The 16786-nt window shown below is 26.1% G+C and overlaps 6 protein-coding genes across 6 annotated transcripts in view; 4 read left to right on the top strand and 2 right to left on the bottom strand.

Annotated features, from left to right (window-relative positions):
- Positions 1-1697: 1697 nt before the first annotated feature.
- Phum_PHUM521130 (uncharacterized protein) lies at positions 1698-4402 on the top strand (the record flags this gene model as incomplete). Its single annotated transcript, XM_002431270.1, has 7 exons — positions 1698-1935; positions 1969-2362; positions 2441-2804; positions 2896-3576; positions 3655-3845; positions 3922-4114; positions 4202-4402. 7 exons carry the CDS (start codon positions 1698-1700, stop codon positions 4400-4402), a joined length of 2262 nt encoding a protein of 753 aa, XP_002431315.1.
- Positions 4403-6476: 2074 nt separating this feature from the next.
- Positions 6477-10161, top strand: Phum_PHUM521140 (ssm4 protein, putative; the record flags this gene model as incomplete). Its single annotated transcript, XM_002431271.1, has 11 exons — positions 6477-6854; positions 6926-7192; positions 7433-7651; positions 7742-8011; positions 8115-8390; positions 8456-8656; positions 8755-9052; positions 9131-9239; positions 9300-9328; positions 9414-9668; positions 9743-10161. 11 exons carry the CDS (start codon positions 6477-6479, stop codon positions 10159-10161), a joined length of 2721 nt encoding a protein of 906 aa, XP_002431316.1.
- Positions 10162-11163: 1002 nt separating this feature from the next.
- Phum_PHUM521150 (histidine triad nucleotide binding protein, putative) lies at positions 11164-11719 on the bottom strand (the record flags this gene model as incomplete). Its single annotated transcript, XM_002431272.1, has 2 exons — positions 11164-11398; positions 11466-11719. 2 exons carry the CDS (start codon positions 11717-11719, stop codon positions 11164-11166), a joined length of 489 nt encoding a protein of 162 aa, XP_002431317.1.
- Positions 11720-11942: 223 nt separating this feature from the next.
- Positions 11943-14016, top strand: Phum_PHUM521160 (translation machinery-associated protein, putative; the record flags this gene model as incomplete). Its single annotated transcript, XM_002431273.1, has 6 exons — positions 11943-12014; positions 12475-12682; positions 12764-12996; positions 13090-13419; positions 13522-13759; positions 13880-14016. 6 exons carry the CDS (start codon positions 11943-11945, stop codon positions 14014-14016), a joined length of 1218 nt encoding a protein of 405 aa, XP_002431318.1.
- A 461-nt stretch (positions 14017-14477) lies between these two features.
- Positions 14478-16228, bottom strand: Phum_PHUM521170 (uncharacterized protein; the record flags this gene model as incomplete). Its single annotated transcript, XM_002431274.1, has 2 exons — positions 14478-14555; positions 14903-16228. 2 exons carry the CDS (start codon positions 16226-16228, stop codon positions 14478-14480), a joined length of 1404 nt encoding a protein of 467 aa, XP_002431319.1.
- Positions 16229-16387: 159 nt separating this feature from the next.
- Phum_PHUM521180 (uridine cytidine kinase I, putative) overlaps positions 16388-16786 on the top strand; it is a gene marked incomplete at both ends in the record, with an annotated part of 2685 nt that continues 2286 nt past the window's right edge. Inside the window, 2 exons of the mRNA XM_002431275.1 lie at positions 16388-16443; positions 16627-16757. Coding sequence (XP_002431320.1) covers positions 16388-16443; positions 16627-16757 — 187 coding nt within the window. The remainder of the gene's footprint in view (positions 16444-16626; positions 16758-16786) is intronic.

Genomic DNA, 16786 nt, shown 5'->3' on the forward strand with positions numbered 1-16786 from the left:
TTTTTTTTTTTTTCAAATTTAGAGGGTTAAAAATATATTTCCCAGTTGCATTTTTTTTTTTTTTTTGTACAATAAAACTACATTTACTTTAAACTATCAGGTTATTAAAACAAAAAATGTTTATATTTTATTTAAAAGTTTTAAATCTAAAATACTCAAACAAACACACGCACACACACACGCGTATATGTAAAAAATTTTAATTCTTGAGCTTTATATCTAAACAAGTATCGGATGGATTTTTATTATTATTTACAATAAGAATTGAAATTATAAAAAATCAAACTGATTTTAGAAAATAATTTATTTTCCATGTAACAAATAAAATATATTTAAAAAAAAGTGACTTTTAAAACATTTTATTCGAATTTCATTATTTTTTTTTTTTAAAAAAACATGGCTGCCATGTTTTTAAAGTTCAATTTTACTTTGGTAAGCCATTAAGTTGAAAAATAAAATTTTAAATAATTTTAGATAATGACGTACTTAATAGAATGAAATTTACATGAATATTTTTTTAAAATTTACTTTAACTTATTATATTCCTTTTCCCTTAAAGTTTTTTTAGTTTTTTGATAAGATAATGACTAAAACCTTACGTAAACAATAAACGTATTTGTTTTTTAGAATAAATCTACAGTTCTTCAATGGCAGCCTAAACAAAATGTAAGAAAAATAAAATTAATTTAATTTTCTAACCTTAATAAAAATAATTCTAAAACTTTTATTAATGAAATGATTCATAATTTATTTATTTATTTTAAAAAGTACAAATAATAAGTCTATTACATTTATTTATTTTTTTTTACGTGGCTAATGTAATCATCAATTCAAAAACCAGAATTGTGTTAGATTGAATAAATTTAAAACTTTATTTTTTAATAAAATTTTGATTTTTATATTTTTTTTTCTTTTAGTTGTTTTTATATTATTTTTGACTTACAAAATACATAATTTGTTGTTATTTTAAAATTCAATTATAATTAAAGAGAAATGAATGTCAAAAAAAACAGTTTGTCAAGTTTATCAATATGTAGACTTTAGATACTCAGTTAGTTTTCTACATATATAAAAAAAACAAAAAAATATTTAAATATAATTTTAATTGTGTTTAAATTAAATAATATATGTATATTTATTTCAGTTAAAAGTGACGTTGATCAATCATGTCTGAAAAAATACAAAAAAATGAAATTGAAGATATTGAGAGTGAGGTTAAAACAAACATTAAGGAACAAAAAAAAAAACATACTTCAAAAAGAAGAAAATCAAAGAAAAATCAAGGAAAAAATGGAATGATTTATAGTGACAGTGTAGAAACACTAAGTGAAGATACTCAATCTGAATCTGGAAATGGAAAGTGTAATAACACGAATAAAAAAGAATATTTGAATTCAAATTATAACATTAAATATAAAAATAAACAAGATGTAAATTCAGAAAATGAGGATAAATTAAAACAGGAGATGAAAGGAAATATTAATACTAATAGTAATCATAGTAGTTCGAAAGCTCTCATTAAAAAATGTTTAAAAATATGCTCTATAAAAAATTCTGGTAAATTAAAATACAGTATTTCAGTGCATTCTGAAAGTTTGGGTAACGATGACATTAATTTAAAAAAAAAAAATTCAAAAAATGAACTTGTAGTAGAAAAAAAGAAAAAAATTTATAAAAAAATTAACTATGAGAAAAAAATGCAAGATTTAGACAATGACTCTCATGAATTTTATAAAACTCCTAAAGAATTTTTCAAATCTGAATTTTGTGAGAAAAAAGATTTTAAAACTAGGGCAACTTATAATTCTTCCACACCTAATAAAAAGAAAAAAGAATTACTCGATTCTGAGGGGAATAAATTAAATTCAAAATTTCCAGAATATTTATCATCAAATGAACTAAAAACTTTAGCTAATTATGGGGTATTAATATCTGGTATTATTAGAATAAATCAAAAAAATTTTAAAGAAGCTTATATAAGTGCACCTGATAAAGGTATGGATATATTAATAGATAGCATTAGAGATCGAAATAGGGCATTAGAAGGCGATGAAGTTTTTATAGTACTGAAACCGAAAGAATATCAAAGGGTAAACACAGATTCCATTAACACTCAAAGAACTGCAGTTGTTGTCAGTATAAAGGCTCAAAATCACAAAAGGCAAGCTATTGGAACATTGAGTACAGTAACGAATAAAAAAGTAAATTATGTAATATTTTGCCCTAGAGACATGAGATTTCCTAGATTAAAAATAAAAAAATCAAATTGCCCCAGTGAATTCATTCAAAACCCTGAAAAATTCAATAACAAACTTTTTCTAGCTAAACTTTCTCAGTGGAATGATTTACAATTTGCTGACGGGTAATTCATTAAAATATTATTTTATTTAGTTTTCTTATTCAAAATCTTAATATGACTAATTTATTTTTTTTTTTTTAGTGAATTGATTGAAGAAGTTGGTACAGTTGGAAACATACAAGCAGAAACGAATGCAATTATTTTAGGATTAGGTTTGAAAATACCCTCTTACGATGAAAACCTGAAAAAGTATATACCATCTAATTCGATGACCATGACAGAAGAAGAAATTCTCAAACGTGAAGATTTTAGAAAAGAGTGTGTTTTTACTATTGATCCAGCTACAGCCGTGGATTTGGATGATGCAGTTAGTTGTAAGGAATTGAGCAATGGGAATTATGAAATTGGAGTTCACATATCAGATGTGTCATTTTACTTAAAAGAAAGTACTCCTCTTGATTTAGCTGTTTCACAACAAGCCACCAGTGTGTATTTTGTCGATAAGGTAATACACACCATGTTTTGTTTGTGTTAAAAAATTCATAATGATTATTTTACACTTAAAATTACTTTTTTTTTTTTTTTTAATTTTCTAGGTGTATCATATGCTTCCGTATGAGTTGTGTCGACTTTGTTCCTTAACTCCTGGAGAAGATAAATTGTCATTTTCAGTCTTATGGGAAGTAACACCTGATTGTCAAATATTGAGACACAGATTTGCAAAAACAGTTATTAATTCATGTGCTCAATTTTCTTACGAGCAAGTTCAGTCTATTATAAATGATTCATCTTCGAACACTGTTAATTTACCAAAACTTCATGGTTCTCATAAAAATATTGCCATAAGAAATATTATTAAAAAATTATTTGAATTTGCTTTCCATTTGAGGAAAAAGCGTTTTGATAACGGCGCTTTACGAATAGATCGAAAAAAAATTGTTTTTTGTTTAGATGCAAATTTAATGCCTCATGAATATAGGGCTGAAATACATGATGAATCGCATTATTTAATTGAAGAACTTATGTTATTAGCAAATATAACAGTTGCTGAAAAATTAATTGAACAATATCCAAATATTGCTTTCTTAAGGTCGCATTCTCCACCCGTAGTATTTGCTTTACAAAAATTACAAAAGAATTTGGAAAATTATAATTTATATTTGGATATAACAAATGCTGGATCAATAAATAATTTTCTTTTGAAATGCTCAGGTTCAGATTCTAAATCTGTTGCTCGAATGTTAGTTTTAAATAATCTTTTAGCAAAGCCTATGACGGTTAGTATTTCAAATTCATTTGACGCCATCTTGTTTCATTAATGTTTTCCATATGTATAAATTTACATGTATTTTTAGAGAGCGACGTACTATTGCTCAGGAAATTTTTCGAACGATGATGAAAGGCGACATTATGCCTTAAATGTACCTCTCTACACTCATTTTACATCTCCGATTCGTAGGTATGCAGATATTATGGTACATCGATTGATGTCTTCATACGTAAATGCAACGAATGCTCCACAATGGTCTAAAGATCATGTTCAAAGGTAAATTTTTCTATTTTTATTTCATGTTCGTTTAATTAAAAAAAAATTTAATTTCAATTTTTTTTTTCGTTTTTAGCATTGCTAATCAATGCAATAAACAAAAATATGCCGCCAAATTAGCAGGAGAAATGAGCGCCGAATTATTTTTTTCAATTTACATCGACCTTAAAGGATCTCTCATTTGCGAAGCAGTTGTTTGCGATATTAAAGATAAATCCTTTGATTGCATTATTTTATCAACTGGAACTCATCAGAGAGTTTACTTTGAGGTAAATTTTTATTTTGTCTAAAACGTTTTATTTAAATAAATAATAAAAACCATATTATTATTATTATTATTATTCTATTCGACGTAGCGAATAAAGGGAGAATTAAAAAAAACAATTAAAGATGGCGTTCCTAGGTTAACGATCAATTGGCCAACGGTTGTTAAAGATGAAAAAGAAGAAAACGTTGAAATAATCGAAATGTTTAGCATAGTAAAAGTTGAATTAAAGAAATATAAAGGTTTAAAAATTGAAGCAAAATTATTGAGTTTTTCTTCGGTTAGTGTTTAAGAACCTTAACACAGTTTTTTTCAAGAGTGTAAATAAAAAAATTAAATCTTTTTTACAAAAAAAGAAAAAAAAAAGTAAAAATAAGTGTAGTTGAAAACTTTTTTTTTTTTTTTAATAAGTATTTCTTTTTTATTTTTATAAATTCATATATATTCTCTCATACTTTAATATTTTAACAGGAAATGTATAATTACTGTAGACAGAAAAGAAATATAAATTTTAATCTTTTTATTTATTTTTAATAATTATTATACATTGATTTTATATTGTTGTTAATATTTATTAAATCTGATTTAAATGGTGCATACAATATTATATATTATGTATAAGATTATGTCATCGATAGAAACTTTATGTAATTTCCATAAAAAAAAATTGAATCACAAAACAGAATTTTTAATATTTAATCAGGTCTTTATCTATAATTTATTTAAAAAATACTTTAGACCATTTTTCAAATTTTTATTTTATTTAAAATAATTAACAAAAAAGAAAAAACATCTGTTTATTAAACTCTAACTTAATTTATTATATTTAAATGAGACTGTGTTATGTGATATAAATTTTACATGCGATTGCACTCTACAATTCTACCAAAATTAGAAAAATAAATTTTTAGTATAAAATTTTGTTAATAATATTTTATTATTATTATTATTATTATGAACTTTTATTGTGCTAAAGACTACATACTGTAAATAAGCATAAGTACTTATAAGTCACTCAAATAAAAATCTAGTTTTAAAAAAAATTATTCAAAAATATTTATAGTTAATGAAGTTGTAAATTGAATTCTTCGTCTTATTATTATTTCCTTATAGAGTTTTTTATTTTATTTTAAATTTAAATAATAAAAATAAACTCATTGTTTCATTCTGTAAATTTAAATTTCGTTTTGGCGGGTACAAGGAGTAAATCATTATGGTTGACATTAGCTTTAATTATTAGGAATTTATAATGACAATAAATTATAATTAATTTTTATGAATTTTTATTTTAATATAAAGTTATTTAAATAATTAAATGTTTTAATATTTGAAAAAAAAAAAACATTTTTCTTTAAAATGACGTCAAAATAAAAATCAGGAGGGTTTTACCGCTTGAATTTATCAAATCAAATGTTGGCGAAACTGGTAATAGAGAGAAAATGCTCTAATATTTTTCATTATGTGCGATTAAATTAAATACATGTTATATTAGTATAATAATTAATTTGCAAATAACTAAAGAGATTTCAAATAAATTTTTATTAAATTTAATATTAATTTGTTTTATTTATAAATTTTAATTATAAATATTTATAAGAAAAAATTTAAAAACGGGTGTGAATACGTGTTCGAAGTGATTGGAGAGTTCCAGTTAAACCGAAAAAAAAAAAAAAAAAGGAAAAACAAGGAAAAAAACAAAAAACTTTGTTTCATTTAAAATGAAATATTAAAATTTGTCATCAACATTTGTTGGCAGTGTTATTTAAATTTTAAAGTTTTTCACTGTCGTCCCGTTCAATAAACAGCTCAGATTACAATCAAGGTCCTTTAAAAAAGCTGTTCTTTAATTTCGTCATTTCGTTCAATACGTTTTTACAATACTGTTTTGTAAGTGCAATCGATTTAATGTCAAAAATTTTGACAATAATAAAAATCTGTAAAATGTTCATTTTAACACATCGATTTTAATAGTTGTTGTTATCAATTATAAGTTTCAAAATCCTATTATACCCCAAAGGTAAGTAAAAACTACTGTAACTATTTTCATTCATAAATAAGTTTTTATGTTAAATTTTTAAAATTATTATTATTGTTAAAATTTTTTTTAATAAATATACACAAAAGTTGAATTATATAATTGCATATATGAATTTACAAATATTTATGGCTTAGGTAATTAATAAATCAGAATTTTTTAACCCATAAAGATAAATAAATGTTTTTATTTTTATTTCTTTAATTAAAAAAGAACTTACATCAATTATAGTTTAATAATATGAATAATATTTATTATTATTGATATTTCTGCATTTATTGTCAATAGTCGGAAAAATTTTGACTTAACAATTTCATTTTTTTCATTTTAGATGGATGATAGTAGCAATTCAGATATTTGCAGGGTGTGTAGATCTGAAGGATTGCCAGATCGCCCCCTATTTCACCCATGCATTTGTACTGGTTCAATAAAATGGATTCACCAAGAATGTTTAATGCAATGGATGAGATATTCTAGAAAAGAATATTGTGAATTGTGTAGTCATAGATTTTCCTTCACTCCTATATATTCGCCCGATATGCCTCGACGGTTACCTCTAAGAGATGTTGCAGGTGGTTTACTTTCTAGTATTGCAACAGCTGTGAAATATTGGTTTCATTATACTCTTGTAGCCATTGCTTGGCTTGGAGTTGTACCTCTGACTGCTTGTAGGACTTACAGATGTTTATTTTCTGGATCTCTGGAATCAGTATGTTTTTTTTTGGCATTTAAATAAAATTTAAATGTACAAATCAAAAAAACTAAAAATTCTCTATTTAGATTATTACACTTCCACTTGATGTGTTAACAACTCAAAACATCCCGTCTGATGTTTTTCATGGATGCTTTGTAATTATTTGCACTCTCTTTGCTTTCATGGGTATGATTTGGTTAAGAGAGCAAATCATACATGGAGGTGGACCAGATTGGTTGGAAAGAGATCAACCTCAACAACAAATTGTTCAGGAACAAGTTGCACAAGAAAATGCAGAAAATTTGGTGGAACCAGCTAATTTAATTGATGCAGAAATCAATAATGACAACACAGTCAATCCAAATTTAAATAATCATAATAATAATAATAATAATAATAATATCAATAATATTAATTTCAATGGAGATGATGACAACAACAACAATAATTTAAATAATGATAATAACAACAATAATAATTTAAATAATGATAATAATAACAATAATAATAACAACAACAACAACCCTGAAGTAAGTTTTAGTAATTTTAGTTAATTTTTAGTTGTGAAAAATATTTAATAGTTAATCTTATAGGTAGGAGAACATCGCCCTGGGCCATTTCCTGAACCTAATGCAGCTGATAATGAAGATAATAATGTATTACCAGTTCAGCCTGGTGCAGGGCCAGTTGAAGGGATTGATCCTGATGCAGCTGAGAATGGTCAGGATGAAGGAAATTGGAATCCCATTGAATGGGATCGTGCTGTCGAAGAATTGACTTGGGAACGTTTGTTCGGTTTGGATGGTTCTTTGGTAATATATCTAAAACAGATTTTTTTTTACATTTAAGAATGTAAATAAATTACTAAGTGACAATTTTATAAGAGAAATAATTTTTTTTAGGTATTTTTGGAATATGTATTTTGGGTTGTGTCATTAAATACATTATTCATTATTATATTCGCTTTCTGTCCTTACCATTTTGGAAGTTTTGCTATAAGTGCATTTGGACTACGTGAAAAAACTATTGGAACTCATTTTGAAGGTTTAATAGCGACTCTTTGCGGTTATTGTGTCATTGGATTTTGTCTTGTTATTTTTCACTCAATTGCTAGCTTTTTAAATTTTCAAAAATCCAGAAGAATTTTGGGATATTGTTATGTCGTAGTAAAGGTTTTTATTTTATTTTAATTTTTTTTTATGTACAGAGAGTTAAATGATAGCATTTTTTTACTTTTATGTATTCCTAAAGGAAAAATTTTTTTTATTAAATTAGGTATCACTCCTCTCAGTGGTTGAAATAGGTGTATTGCCCTTGATATGTGGGTGGTGGCTAGATATATGTACTCTTGCCATGTTTGATGCAACTTTAAAGGATAGAGAGACAGGTTTTAAACTTGCTCCTGGAACATCCATGTTTATACATTGGCTAATTGGAATCATTTACGTATATTACTTTGCAAGCTTTGTATTGCTTTTAAGAGAAGTTTTACGACCAGGAGTCCTATGGTTTTTAATTAATTTAAACGACCCTGACTTTAGTCCCATTCAGGTATTGTAAAAAAAATATTATTCTTAACATAAAAAAATTTATTCATTAACCAATTTGACTTGTAGGAATTAATACACCTTCCTATAATTCATCATGTACGTCGTTTGTTGGCATCATCGGTTGTTTTTGGTACAGCCGTTTTATTAATGCTTTGGCTTCCGGTTAGAATTCTCAGAGCTATTTGGCCAAGTTTCTTACCATATACAGTATCATGGCAGAGCGATACTCAAGTTAATGAATTATCTCTCGAGTTACTTGTATTGCAGGTAAATGGGCACTGAAAAATGTTTGTAAATATTAACGAATAGATCCTTTTTTTTTTTTTTGTAAATAAATAATGTATAAAATGATTGTTTTGTTTTAGATAATAATACCCGCACTTTTGGATCAACCGCAATCCCGTGTTTGGATGAAAACATTAATTCGTTTATGGTGCAAATCAACAGCTTGGGCTCTTGGAATTCATTCATACCTTTTGGGGGACGAAGTCGAATCATCTAATAACGCAGAAAATGTTGAAAATAATGAAAATAATGACAACAATGACAACGATCAAGGAGTATTTAATAGAGTCGGAGGTCATCAAGCTCTTCTTCCTCGAGAAGGTCCTATTGGAGTTCAACCTTATCAAAGGCCAACTTGGTTTTACGTCAGGCTGTTAGGTAATTTAACTAAATGGACTAATTTTTAAAATTTAAACAAAAAAAATAAAATAAAAATTGTTTAAATTTCTTTTTTAGGTTTATTAATTGCACTCTTTGCTTCGTTAATTATTGCCAGTTTAGTGGCTTTAACCTTACCGGTGTGGATAGGTAGGCAACTCATGGTTTTTTGGGTCGGTGCTCCGCCGCCATGGATTACAGCTGCTCCGAATGGATCCATGACCACGGGAGAAGATATTCCCGTTAGGGTACACGAGCTCTATACAGCAGCTTCTGGTAAAAAAAAAAAAAAAAAAAAAAAAAAATTTTATATCTTTTCAAGTGCTTATACATAAAATAATGATTTTTTTATTTATTACAGGAACATATTTTTGTTGGTTGGTAGCGAGAGCCGTTACGCTTTTGAGATCATGGCTGCCTCAGGGAAGAGCTGCCATTTTGGAAAAAATGCGTCTGTGGTGTATTTGGGGATTAAAGTCTTTGGTGGCTTTCAGTGTTTTATTGGGAGTAATTCCTTTACTTTTTGGATTACTTTTGGAATTGGTCATTGTAATACCCTTGCGAGTTCCATTGGAGCAAACTCCAATACTTTTTGTTTGGCAAGATTGGGCATTAGGTAAAACCAAAACTTAAATATAAATTTAAAAAAAAAAAAAAAAAACAAAATTTTAATTCCTATTTTGATTTCAGGTGTTTTATATACAAAGATAGCATGTGCAGTTATAATGATGGGGCCCAACTGGTCCATGCAAAGAGCCATTGAACGCGTATATCGCGATGGAATTCGACATATGGATTTACAATTTATCATGGTCGAAATTGCGATGCCCGTAATTGCTTGTTTCGGTCTTGCCCTAGCAGTACCGTATGCTACAGCACACGGAATCGTTCCGCTCCTGATTTCAAATCTTCACGTGAGAAATTTAATTGTACGTCGTCTTTATCCGTTTTTGCTGATCGCTTTTCTCGCTGTTGGCGTCGTCATATTTCAAATACGACAATTTAAAAAATTATACGAACATATAAAAAACGATAAGTATTTAGTTGGTAAACGTCTGGTTAATTATGACCATAGGCGATCTCACATCACTAATTCTAGTGTTCAGTAAAATATTTTTTTATTATTATTATTATTATTATTATTATTATTATTATTATTTACAATAATAATGATTTAAATCTTTTTGACAGTCATGTCAATATCTACTGAGAGCTCTAACGTATAAAAAAAAAAAAAAAAAAAAGAAATTTTTAAATCATCTAAATTAATGCATTAAAAATAAGAGAAGATTTTATTTTGAGTGATCCAAATTATTATTATTATTATTATTATTATTATTATTGTCGATGTGATTTGAAAAGGGGGTCATCATTTATGTTTTTCTATATGTTATAATTTGACTGAATTTTTTAAAAAAAAAAAAAAAAAAAAAAAATTTGTAAATAATTTAGAAAAACTTAAATGTTGCTTATTTTTAACCAAAAAAAAAAAAAAAATTCCCTTCCATTTTTAAACGTTTGATTAATTAGAGGGGTTAACGAAAAAAATATTTTTTTTTTTTTTTTTTTTTTTTACACTCACTTTGAGTAACACTTTAATGACTGGATCACTCAAAATTTTTATTCGATTTTACAAATGATGTACCCGGGGGGGGGGGGGGAAATTTTGGCTTGATAGTTTTTTTTTATATATATATATATTAAGATTGTTTTTATTGATGAATTTTTTTTTTTTTTTTTATTAAAAAAAAAATTTTTATGAAATTATATATATATATATAAACATAAATGCATTATTAGCATACCAAATATAACAAACAAACTTGGTGTTGTCGGTTTTTTTTTCTTCGATTAATTAAATATTAATTAAAAATTTGGCTTAATTATTTATTATATACTTTATGATAAAATCAAAAGGGAAAAAATTTTCTTTTGAATTGTAAATTAAACTTGACTGATGTATAAATTTTATTAGTGTTGAATTGATGTAATTAAAATATGAACTTAAATTTTACATTCGGTTTTTTTTTTTTTTATTATAATTTATTTATTCGTTTCGACGACAAATTGTTAAATTAAATTTAGCTGAAAAAAAACTTATTATAGTTTCCCTAACCTGTGTAGGACATACTGAGGCTAAAAAAAAAAAAAAATAAAATAATAAATGCTATTCTTATCAATATCAAATAATAATAATAATAATTATCAGTTTTACTCACATTAACAAACCAAAAAGTCCCTTCTTTAAATATAATTTTTTTTATGAATGACATTGCAGAAGCAGGAAATATTGCATGTAAATGTAAATGTGAAATTGAATTAAAAGGAGGCCAATGAAATCCAAATCTAATGATTAAAAAAATAAAATTAATGAATACAAAAAAAAAAAAACTAAAGGCATCATTAATCATACCTTGCATCACAAATATCACCGTTATATTCTAATACAATACGTTGAGCATGTTTGACTAAATTTTCAACTAATGGTATATGTTCTTTTGTAAGGTGTTTAGCATTCAAAATATGAGTTTTTGGTACTAGAAGAAAATGATTTTCGGATGCAGGATAAAGGTCTTTAAAAATGACCACATCCTCATCTTTATATATTACGTGGGCTGGTTCTTTTCCGTTATATATATTACAAAACAAACATTCATTATGTGTCATTAAAAATAATGTTAAATGTTAAATGTCAGTTAACCGGAATTTCTTTATATCTAAGCAGACAATAAATTTTAGGGCCCCGAAAGGAAGTCGTCGTATTTAAATCAAATTTTGCTGTTTTCGTTTAGGTAACTTGTGGGTAAAAGCAAAATGTTTGCTACATTTAACTAAGTTTTTTTTTTTTTTTTAATTATTATAAATTTATAAATAATTATAAATAGTCCAAATGCCTCCTAAAGGTAAACAGCAGGCTCCAAGTAAAAAAGCGGAGCAAAAGAAGAAGGAAAAAATTATCGAGGTTTGCACACACACACACACTGGTTTTTATGAATCAATATTAAATGCCGTCTGTTTTATTTCTTTTTTGTTTAAAATTGTTAAAATACTAAGATTTTAAATAATTATTGTCATAAAAATTCAATTATAATTATAAATTTTTATTGCTTATGATGTTTTTTTCGCTATACATTTAAATTATTTAAAATATTATTGTATCGAGTACACAAGTGTTTTTGTGCTACTTGCTTGATATTAAACCGATATAGGTTTTAATCAAAACGTTTAGTAAATTTTATGCATTGATAAAAAAGTAAAATAGAAAATAATTCACATTTAATATTGAGAAATTAACTTACTTGTTTACAATATTCATCCGAATTGTATTTTTTGTATAAATATTTTGAAAATCTTTAATACATATTGATTCGAATGTTTCTTATAAGTTGTAAAAATGCTTAAAAAATTATTATTACTTTCAGGATAAAACCTTTGGTTTAAAAAATAAAAAAGGAGCCAAACAACAAAGATTTATACAACAGGTTGAAAAACAGGTTAAAACTGGAGGAGTTCCACCGAGAAAACTTCAAGATGAAAATCAAAAAAAAATTGAAAAGGAAAGAAAAGAACAAGAAAAGAAGGAAATGTCTCTTCTTTTTAGGCCAGTAGTAACTCAAAAAATAGAAAAAGGTTAGTTTTTTTGATTTGAAAATTTATTTCAAGTTCTCTCTTTAATACTTTAATACTTTGTTTTTAATTTTAAAATTTCAGGCACAGATCCTAAATCAGTTTTATGTGCATTCTATAAGCAAGGTCAATGTTCTAAAGGAGATAAATGTAAATTTTCTCATGATGTGAGTGTTGAAAGAAAGGTTGAAAAACGTAGCTTGTATGTTGATTTGAGAGACGACGATAACATGGAATCTTGGGATGAAGAAAAATTGCAAGAAGTCATTGGTAAAAAACATGGTGAAAGTAATTCTAGGAAACCTACAACTGAAATTGTAAATTTATTAAATATTATTAAAGAAATATTTTTTTTTTCGATTTAAAAATAATAATTGCTAAAAAAAGGTAATCGTTTTTTTTAAAAACAGATTTGCAAATATTTTTTACAAGCTGTTGAAAAAAATAAATATGGATGGTTTTGGGAATGTCCTAACGGAGGAGATAAGTGCATTTATAGACATGCATTACCACCTGGTTTTGTTTTAAAAAAAGATAAAAAAAAAGATGATAAAAAAGATGAAATTTCTATAGAAGAATTAGTTGAAAAAGAAAGAGCTGCTTTAGGAACAAATTTAACTAAAGTAACTCTTGAAACGATGACTGCTTGGAAAAAAAGAAAATTGAAAGAGAAAAAAGAACAACTTTTAAAAGAAGAAGAAAAGAAAAGGAACGACTACAAAGCTGGTCGTCAAATCGGGGTACATATGTTTCGATATTATATAATTAAACATATTTCACTTTAATGTAGTACCATCAAAAATTAACATATTTAATATGTTTTTTAATTTTCAAATTTATAGCTTTCTGGTCGTGAAATGTTTTACTTCAATCCTGATTTGGCAGCCAATGATCTTATGGATGAAGGAGATGAAGCATTTGATTCATATGCTCGTGAAGAAGAAGAAGATGAAGTTCAATATAAAGAACTTGAACTTGATTCTTTGGCAAAAGAAGCATCTGAAGTTGATGGTACAGGAACTGTAGCTCCTAACGATAGATTCAAAAGTGAAACATTATGTAATCAAACTAATTCTAAAGGTTAATTTTGATTAACAATCACTTTTTTTTTAAAACATTTTGGAAAGGAAATGGAAAAAACAACTTATTAAATATTATTTATTCATTGATTAATAATAAATTATTTTTTTTTTATTACAGATTCTAATAATTTGAATTCTCAATCAAATGCAGCTGCAGTACCAATCAATGAAAATTTATTTTTAGAAGATGATGTTGATTTAGATGAATTGGATGAATTAACAGATGATGTTGATAATTTAACCGTTAATAATTAGTTAATTGTTGAAAGGAACTATTATTATTATTATTATTATTCATGATTTAATCACAAGTTAAAAGTAAGAATTATTTATTTATTTTTTTTTTTCAAAAATAAATTTTATGAATTTTTTTTTAAACTTTTACAATTTTTCTTTTTAGGATATTTTCGATGCCAGCTTTAAATGTTACAGTACAATAGTGAGTACTCGAAATAATAACACAAAAAAAGTTTTTTTTTTTCCATTTATCAATGATGAATGTTAAAACAAGTAAGTGATTAAAAATAAATGAATCAATCGATAAAAAAAAAAAAATTTATTTATTTATTTATTTATTTATTGTTGTTTTATTTTTATTGTTTTATTCCATTCGGTCGAATTTTGATCTAACAATATTTAAAAGTAAATAATAAATTATTTGTTTTTATTATTTATTTTTATAACGAAAACTCTTTGTTTCAAATTTTAATGGTGCTCTATTTTTTATTACTCTTACTCTTCTCTAATATAACTTGAGTCATATCTTTCATCAATGTACACATTGATGTGCATGCCTGTATTTATTAAGGTACATCTTTTATTTCAAAATGATATTAATTTGCGATTGGAATTTCACTTTTAGGAATGGGGAATTTTTTAATTATGATGTTTTAAAAAGGATGCTAATAACAAAACAAAGCATTATACAAAAATTTTTTTTATTTTATAAAATACAATTATAAAAAATAATAATCTTTTTATATATATAAATAATTGATATATTTTTATAAAAATATATATTACATTACATATATATATATATATATATATATATATATATATAATTAACAATTTTTTAAAAAAAAGCTCTTAAAAAATTTATTGTAATAAAAATCAAACTAATTATCATCCAAATATAGACTAAAATAATCCAAATTTTGGATTTAAATGCAGAAGAATAAGTATTTGGATTATCCAATGTTTGTAATCTGGCATATGTCACCAATAAACATGGAATTAAATATTGAACACAGGATCCGCAATAAGAACCTATAATTCCCACTAATAGACTTAAATTAGATGTACAAAGAGCTAAGGCAGTAGGAGGTATGATAACTAAAAGTGGAAGTAAAAACTGATCTATGTACCATGTTTTTGGAGTCTCTTTTAAAATTAAGGCTCGAAAATTATTTTTAAGAGTTATGGCCAAAATGGGATAATTTGTACCAGTGGTAAAGATGGGGAATAAAGCCAAAAAATATGATATAATTATTACAGAATTAGATGAATCTTGATCTTCAGTTTCTTCCCAAAACTCTATCGAATACAGATCATTAACATCTTTAAATGCAAATATTGCCGTAAGACCTAATGCAATATAAAACAATGTAATAACAGAAAAATCCAATGGTATTAAATATTTTACATATTTTTTATCTCTAATAGGTTGTAATAATCCAGGAATTGAATGTTGGCACATGAAAGAGTAAACTACTGCCCCGAAAAGTGCAGGTAGAGCCACTATGGTAAGCGGCTGGGGATTACCTTCTTGTCCATCGATAAGTAATTTTGTTATGCTCCAAACCAGCATTATGGTAAAAGCCACAACTCTCAATAAAACGGTAAATATTTGTAGGAGCTTTGTTTTTTGTAAATTAAAAAAAGTAAAAGGACCGATAAGTGCTATAAAAAAAAAAATACTTATTCTATAAATGCACATTGTGGATAAAGTGGAGGATTCAAAACAAAGAACAGTATCAGATATTTCAAGGGTTGTTTTATTTAAGTTTCTCGCACACAAAACATTTGCCCATGTTTTTCCAAACACTACTGCGTATATGGCTAAATCGCCAAACAAATATAAACATAAGCTTGTATATATAATTACTTGACACCACTTGGGGCAAAGTAAAACAGCCATTTGTGCAATTTCATACTTCTCTGCGATGCTGTAAGCATCATCATCATCATCATCTTCTATAAGTCTTTGCCTGTCAGCTTCTGCCGAACTTGACTCGCCGTATTGCTTTCTAGACACAGCATTAGCCACAGCTAATGATTCCACAATGAAAGTTACAGTTATAAAACTGATTAATGCGAGCACAACTAATAAAAATATTCCTACTAACCAGCCTGCTCTTTGTAATGCACCAGGCAATGCCAAAGCACCAGTTCCAACAATTAGATTAAATAAAAATATAGAACCTACTTTAGCCGAATACTTATCATCATTTCGCGTGGCAGGCATTTTGTAATGTTGTCATATACATTTATACGCTAAAAATTTTAACAGATCATGTAAATATTATTTTTTTTTTTTAGTATCTAATGCCACGTTAAAACAAACGAACCACTAAATTAATTGAAACTTTTGTTTCTTAATTTAACCATAATTTTAGTTTTTAAGATGGCGACGAAAACGCAACAGAATTTTGATCCTCCTAGTTCGGCAAGCTCTGAAAGGTGTATATTTAAACTATAATATCATTTTAAAAGTTTTCTACATCAGAATTAATTGTAAATTTTAAAAAATTCTTCTTTTAAAATACGTATTACAAATCTTCGAATTTGACGTTTAACCCACATGCTTCTTAATTTAATTTATTTAAAAAATTATTATCAATTTTGTTTTTTTATTTGTTGTAGCGGAGCGGAAAGTGAAGATGTTTTCACAAATAAAGTGGAAGACATTCAAGATGAACCTTTTTATTTTTCTGACATTACTTCATCACCTGCCGTTCAACGAACCCCATTAGCTAAAGCTCCTCATTTTAAGCGTATTAGAGCTACTTCAACTTCGTCTAGC

The sequence above is a fragment of the Pediculus humanus genome, genomic scaffold, assembly GCF_000006295.1.
Source record: "Pediculus humanus corporis 1103172108284 genomic scaffold, whole genome shotgun sequence".
NCBI classification, from domain to species: Eukaryota; Metazoa; Arthropoda; class Insecta; order Psocodea; family Pediculidae; genus Pediculus; species Pediculus humanus.